Below are 8003 nucleotides of genomic sequence, written 5' to 3' on the forward strand. Positions count from 1 at the left end.
TTCATGTTTTGTCGCCACCGTTGTTTGTACTTACCCACCTCTGTGAATAAACACTCACCTGCACCAGAGCTGCCACCTTTTGGTCCCTTTCTACAATTCCACACGGCTTGCCCCGGCAATCCGTGACACAGAAGATGTCATTGTGAACCTGAGAGGTTGCCTCTCCATTTATAGGCTATATAAAAATATACAATTAAAATTGTTTACATCATGTTTTTTTCTTAAATCATTCGGGCTATTTTCAGCCTATTGTAGGGTAACCAATAAGAAATTATTATTTAACGTCTAAGTAATGCTTCTGTCATAATGCTTGTATTCTTCATGTTTCTTTTAATTGCAATGTGATACTTAGACTAGAATACTTTTTTGGGTTAGGTCAGCAATGTCTCATTATTACAGGCTAAACAAACTTACAGTGCCTCCCATAGGATGATGGTGCCTCATCTCCACAGAGCTGTAAGCTACTTCAAACCACTCACCGTTGCACTGAGCGCGCCTAATTTTGAATGTGCATCTGAAGCTCGTCTCTGATTGGATAATGACGTGAGGGCGGGAGGGGAAGAGCGCCTAGTTCATGACTATAGCTAACGAGCCAGCACGAGAGAGAAGACGGGAGAAGAAAACGTTGAACTTTCAGCAACTACATTGTTAGGACAAATTACAAACATACGATTTCAAGTGTTTTTTGAGGATCTGTGTTTGTTCGTCAGAAAGTCTGCACGGTAAGTTCAATATCTAGGCGACGTTTTTTCAAGATAAAAGCACCAGTTGATATTTAGACCAATGCTCATAACCTAGCGCTAGCATGCTAGTTCAGCTGAAAAGCACAGGCAAACTTTTGAAATACTAAAAATGATCATCTGCGTCTTTTGTAAAAAGGTATTGGTCACATTAAGAGGCTATGTACTACATTGCAGAGTGCATAAGAATGAGCCTTGTTGTATTTTTAAATGTGTTGGCGCCAATTGCAGCCAAACATTCACCACATATTCTGCTTTCAAGGGGCATTTTTATCGTGTGCACAATGCACCTGCACTTCAAGCTACTCATAAAGCTCTTGTTGCAGATTTAAAATGTGCGGTTTCATTATGTGCCCGCCATTTTCAAAAAGTGAAAGAGCTAGTGTCTCACTTAAACGATCATATTGCAGAGGGCAGGTCTGTGTCATGTCCAGTAAGTGGTTGTAAGCATATGTTTACAAAAAAGTCATCATTTACTTCTCACATGTGTAGGAAGCATAAAGCTTGTTCCCCAGATGGTATTGATGACATGTACAAGGAATCTCATCCTCAGCCCCCAAATGACAGTACAGAATATTCAGAAAACACACATGAAACCATGGCATCTGCTAGTTCAGCCAGTGATATGCCAGAGAAGGATAGTCATTCTTATCTCAGAAACATGTGTGTCTTTTACCTTAAACTGCAAGGACAGCTGCTAATTCCTCCCTCTACTATACAGAGTATTGCTGAGGAAATGCAGAATGTGCACGAATTGGGTCAAGCCTACACAATTAATAAGGTAAGTTGTTTACTAAAAAATGAAATGAACCTATCAGATGAAGCAGTCACTAAAATCTGTGACTGCATTAAAGAGTCAGATTTGTTCTCTGCTTGCCATCAGGGACAACTAGGAACAACACACACCAGAAATCAAACATTCAAAAAAATGTTTAAATACACAGAACCCAAGAAAGTGCCATTGGGAATGGATGAAAACATGACAGAAAAATGTGCTTACTACATACCAGTTGGAGAAACCCTGAAGAGCTTTTTAGAGTCACAGTTATGGAGGAATACACAGTCACAACAGTTTGGGGTCCTGATGTAGAAATTTTTAAGGATTTATATGATGGCAAAATATTCAAATGTCACCAGTTCTTTAATGAAAACCCGGAAAGCCTCAAACTGATTTTGTACCAAGATTCATTTGAGGTAGTGAATCCCCTGGGTTCTGCTAAAAAGACGCACAAACTTCTTGCAGTCTATCTGTCATTAGCAAATTTACCCATTCATTTGCGTTCAAATACAGATAACATGTTTTTAGTCTTGTTGTGTGTTGAGAATGACTTCAAGCGTTTTGGAATAGCCAAAGTTTTCTCAGAGTTGTTGGCAGATCTGAAATCTTTGGAGACAGATGGAATAGATGTAGATGGAGAAACAGTAAAAGGGGGTCTTTACTGTATTGCTGGGGACAACTTGGGTTCTCATTGCATAGGAGGGTTTACAGAAAACTTCAGCTGCTCTCAATATTTTTGCAGGTACTGTGAAGTAACACGAAGTGAGTTTTATGCTGATCCAAATGCCTGTGGTCCTCCACGCACTCCAGAGACATATGACGCGGCTGTTGCTGATCTCCAGTCTGAAACTATCCAAGACGTCAGAGGAATAAAGGTAAACTCCATCTTCAATACCCTTCAGTCTTTTCACATATCCCAGCCTGGTCTCCCACTATGTTCACTTCCCCACAGCATTTTGGTTATACTTTGTCTTGAACGTGGTCATGGCCATGACTGTGTGTATATATATGTATATACTTAATTTTTACTTACTTTGTACGTGTATTTTAACTGATCAATTATAAAAATGCTTAATAAACTTTTATATGATTGTTATTCTACAGGTGTTTCTTCTCCATAAACCCAGGAAAAGGAACCAAAGTAGAGAACAAAAACTCAAAGCGTCGTCTCAGTGTGAACCCGCGAGTCCTCACCCTGATTCAGGATCTCGCCGACCACGAGTGGCGCTAAGCCTAAATTTTGACTCTCTGTGGACTGTTAGTTTTACTTTGTTAATTTTGTTCCACAATGTGTACTGGAACCTTTTACTGGTCGAATGCATGAAGCCAATTCATGAAGATGTTCTTTCTTTGTAGGAATGTTCTTTATTTACATAAGAAAAGAAAAAAACAACATGCGGCTACTGCAGTGTTTCTAGACCACATGTGTAGGTTTGTTTCACCACGTGGTTTTGCTGATGTTTTCTGACCAGGGCCATGGTTGTGGTGACAGCAGGGTGCGTGTTGCGTTGCACGGTGATTATGATCATTTTTGGCACAATATGTGTTTTTTGTTTTAAAGTCTTAACAGGTTATTTAACTTTTTCTGGTGGAGGGTCTAACAAATGCTTGTTTCATGAACATGGTTCTTGCTTTGCAGGAATGTTCCACAGCTTTTATAGCCTATATTTTGATTGAATTGTGTAGTTGCTGTGTGCATTGCATATTGTGTTAGTTGGAAAAATGGATCCATTTGCTGTCATTTTGCTAATGTGGCTGCAAAATAAATTTCCCAAAAGTGATATTTTCCTCTCTTGTGTTTTCTCAAGATGTATTTTTGCATGTTTGGGTGTAGGCGTAGCAGTAAGAAATTTGCTGGGTTATGGTTAAAATTTTACATTAAAACATATAATATTCAGCATAGATTTTATGTATAATTTACAGAGCAGCTCCATTTAATATGCACAGTTTCACCATAGTTCTACCATGTTAAATTAGTTCTTTGTACGATATTTCCCTGTTAATTTTGCAGTTTATGGATCCACAAAAAGCATTTATTACTTGTAAAAGATACAGGAAATAGTGTATTTATATATCACATCTATGTGTGAAATTAACTTCTTTTTCCTGTAGATTTAACTGTTTTAATCTGAGATTCATTCACTGTAAATCAATTTACAAGTTGCATCTGTAAAGCGTTTTTACAGGAAGTCCCTGGTAACCCCAGCTGCCAGGGTTTTCCTGTAAAAACAGCACGTTTTTTTTACAGTGCAGCTCACCTATGTCAGACCTTTTGATAAACACAATTCTAATGAAAGTGAGAACATGTACACTGTTACATCTTTCAAAAAATGTTTTGAAATTGTGGTGCACAGTTCAGAATAAATGTTTTTCAAAAACTATTGCATCTGTTTAGTAAATTTTTATTTCCAAAAGAAATTTCTAGAATTTCAGAACAGTAAAATTCCCGCTTTTTAGAATGAATTAGAAGATAACTCTTACGTAGTTAAACTAAAATACTCTTTGAGAGTTAATATATAAACTCTTAACACCAAGTGTTAAATTATCAACTCCAGCCAGATTTGGTGTTTAACACTAAATCAGAGTTAACGTACCAACTCTCCAAAACGAGTTAAATTAACACTCTCTGGTGTGGACCCATATAGACACTTTAATAGTGTTGAAATCAAATCCGACAGTGTTAATTTGGACATGCTGGATTTGCTGTGTACAGAGCACCAGGAGGAGAAAATCATTACAGTATGTTTTTGTTTGTAAAATAAAAGCTTTGCTTGATGTTTCTGGTCTTAAACTTATTGTATATTCAAATACCCAGTTTAATAAATTCTATGGTAAGTTTCCAAGTAATATTTCACATAAACACATAATGTCACTTTAGATATATGGCATATAGCAAATATGGTGAGTCATCCTTTATAGGGTGCCAGAGGAGCCACGCAGCTCTGCCTGCCTTTGCTAACTTAAAGTGACACGGTCATGTCGACTTATCACAGTCACCAGGTCTTCAAGTCCAAACAGGCATGGAGAAATGTCCTGGATAAAAATTGGTCTTCTTCTGGAGTTCCTTTCTAGTAAATACTTCAATAGATATTATATTTTGGTATATGTGCTGGTCGGCCTGATGTCAGCATGTTGGCAAATACTATAAAATAAATATTTTATATTTCTTTTTTCCTTGAAAGAAAATTGTGACTAAATGACGAGAGAAACAAAACCAGCAGATCTTGATACAATATCAGCATTTGGCCCTCAGGCAGACTGTTGTTTTAAATCTCAGTGCGTCCCCGGTTAGCACTAATTCTAAAAACAGCCAAAGTATTATCAGGGTGGCTAATACAGAGGCACAGACCATGAACTGAACAGCACTTCATCCTCAGACTCATAGAACAGTAATCAGACACAACAATAAAACCATCTGATCTTGTGCTGCATTGAGAGAACCTCAGTGAGTGTGCTGCCATCAGGACTGTGCATTAGATTTATCCCATTGTTTCTACAGACTGTGTGTAAATTATATAAAACTGAAACATGAGCTTGCTGTGCGGGTTATGGTTCACAGCAGCATCTACAAGCGAGAGCTGTCGACTCCCAGTTACAGTTTTAAAGCTTAGCAAAAGGATAACAATTGAAAAGTTTCATGCAGCTGTCATAACGGTAGAAGTTATCCATGGAGGTTAAACCTGCTTCATGCTGCTGAGAGGTCGAGCAGTGCCTGACCTTGACAAACATGCAAGTGTTAGGTCTGCACTCGCAGGCCTCGCTAGCTCAGAGACGCATCCCTGTGAACAAAGCAAGACAATCAGAGCTCAATCCATTTCAACTTGCAAGGGAAGCAGGATCTTGGATCTGAAAGTCCCTCACCTGATCCCAGCCAACGTAAAAGAACCAGCGTCCCCTCACAGCCTTTTATTCAGTGAAAACAGTTACAGAAATACCTCATTGCAAAACCTATATGGTGAGTCGTAAAAGCTATGGCACTGTGTGTATATATGCACGTGTGAGCATGTGAGTGAATGTGTGTGTGTGTGTGTCTCCCTGGTTACAACCGTGTATCAACATCCCGAGTAATGAAAGGGTCATCTCCCCTCATCCCATATAACGGTCCACCATATACAAGCACAGGTGAGCCCATAAACGGCAGGAAGTAAACATTCCTTACTAAATAAGGAAACCAGAACCTTACATGCAATGTGCCTGCAACACTATAGCTCATAGCATCCCCCACCATCCTAGATGTAGGGGAGGAACAGAAAAATATCTGAACATGCACGGCAAGGTTTACAGTTTTAAGCACAACTTTTATCAAAATCACTCCAACAGTAAGGATGTTGAACACATTGGACCAGCAAAAACTAAGTCTATCAATTCATCTGTTGGTTTTTCCAGATCCTCATCATGCGGAGCACAACACGTGATGCTGCACATACTAAGCCTGTCCGTATGATCACCAGTGGGAAATATTTCCTGCAAACAAAGAGACTAATTAAAAGAAAGGACTCCACTGAAAAGCAGTGAGCAGGTGTAGAACAGTCATGTAGGACAGCTCACACACACATTTGGGGTTCAGTATCTTCTTCACAGACACTTTGACATGTGGCCCATAGATAGGAGCCAGGGATCGTACTACCAACCCTCTGATCTGCAGCACAAATTCAAATTCAAATTTAAATAAGGGAGCGGAAGCGCTTCCGAGACCTCAACAGTGAGAAGAGTCCATTGTTGGGATGGGAGAGGTAAACCAAATTATACCGTACAAGGAAGAAGAATGTCAATGAAGAAGACACAACCCTGATGCACGGTCACAAGTCCTGGTGTGCTGGACGGCTGCTGTGATGTATTAATGGATCTGATCTCGGGCTGAGCAAATGTCAGGGCAACAGGTGACGACTGAGAGGGACATGAAGCACGGCCGCGCCTCTGATTATAAATCTGTCGTGGTGGCTGCACATGCAGCACAGGTGCAGCGTGGGCAGGCTGAGAGGACAGGCTGAGTAAATGATGCTGTGTGTGTGCGGTGTGACTTTATATGAGAGGTGCACTGATTCACACACACAAACACAGTCTAATCTCTCTAAAACTGAAAAACACCCTTAACTCGAGGGACCGCTCCGTCCTCCTCTTCCTCGCCTCGCTCTGCAGTGCAGAACAGTAATAGTTTCTGCAGATGCTACAGTGTCCACTGGGAGCTCTTGTTTGGACAGAGGTTTCATTTTCTGCTGTGGAGTTGTTGTTAGTCTCCTGTTGACGGCGTCCTCAGAAACAGGCACAAGCACACTCTCATTACCCCACTCAGCCTGTACAAGTGTGCATCGCAGTGGACACAGGGGTCCTCCCTTGTCTGCTGGATGCCATCATGTTGCTACCAGTGGACAGCTGAGGGCTATGCTACAGTCACTTTCATGAAAGGAGACTCAGTGGATACCCAGAAACTACAACAACCATGTGCTTACTCTCTGCTACCAGAAAGAGAAACACCTGAGACTAAGATTAGTAGTTTGCAACAATCCTGAAACAAAGCAGCATTATTTTCAGCAGTGAGAAGAAAATCCCAGCAGGAGAGGATACAAAGTCTGCACACAACAGTCTAAACCAAAGACCCTCTGCATCTGTTTATGTAGCATTGTCTCTGAGAGCCCATTTACAAGGAGTAAAATACTCAAACATCAAGGACATGAAATTAAAAAGAGGGACCAAGACACAATAAGAGCACGAGAAAGGAAAAAGAAATCAACACGTCACTGTTCCTCCCACTGCCACACATTTTACCTGTCCTGTCGGTGTGTGTGTGTGTGTGTGTGTGTGTGTGTGTGTGTGTGTGTGTGTGTGTGTGTGTAAAACATAGGCTGTGTCTTCTTAGCCAACAGTAATGTTAAATTAAGCTAGTAGTCCATGAGTCTGGGGTAAATGATGGAAACACCAGAATATGGCAAACACATGAAACATCCATCTGTGCTGTAGGCTGTCACCTGACTAACATATCAAACATATTTAATGAAAAAAATTATAGCAGTGGAAATCAAACACTGAGCTTCAGTAAAAATGTGAATTTATGTCTCAGCTGTTATTTAGCAAAAGAACATCCTTATAAAATATGATATAATGCTTAGAACATAGAAAGCTTATAAACGACAAAAGCACAGATGTAGCAGTTTTATTAAAACACAACCTTGTTTCAATAGAATAAGAGTAAGATCTTGGGAAAGGTTGTTCACACTCAGCTGATGGATTATCTAAATAACTCAAATGCTTGAAGTTTTTCAGTCCGGCTTTAAGCCGTTTCACAGCACAGAGATAGTTCTCATAAAGGTTATGAGTGATATTCTGGTAACGACAGACTGTGGTAAACACGTAGTGCTTATACTAGATATGACTGCTGCATTCGACACAGTGGATCACGTCCTGCTGATCTCTCGATTACAGCTTTGTGTGGGCATTTCTGGCTTGGCACTCTTGTGGATAAAATCATATCTGTCAAACAGGAGCTT

The 8003-nt window shown here is 40.1% G+C and overlaps 1 protein-coding gene across 1 annotated transcript; it reads left to right on the top strand.

Moving 5' to 3' along the window:
- Positions 1-852: 852 nt before the first annotated feature.
- On the top strand, positions 853-2749 carry LOC146581413 (uncharacterized). Its single transcript, XM_085248508.1, has 3 exons — positions 853-1521; positions 2064-2260; positions 2623-2749. Exons 1-3 carry the CDS (start codon positions 853-855, stop codon positions 2747-2749), a joined length of 993 nt encoding a protein of 330 aa, XP_085104634.1.
- The last annotated feature ends 5254 nt before the right edge of the window (positions 2750-8003 follow it).

This window comes from Mchenga conophoros, linkage group LG2, assembly GCF_057382185.1.
Source record: "Mchenga conophoros isolate Kocher_MC1m ecotype Shallow Benthic linkage group LG2, M_conophoros_male_GT1.1, whole genome shotgun sequence".
In the NCBI taxonomy this organism is placed as follows: domain Eukaryota; kingdom Metazoa; phylum Chordata; class Actinopteri; order Cichliformes; family Cichlidae; genus Mchenga; species Mchenga conophoros.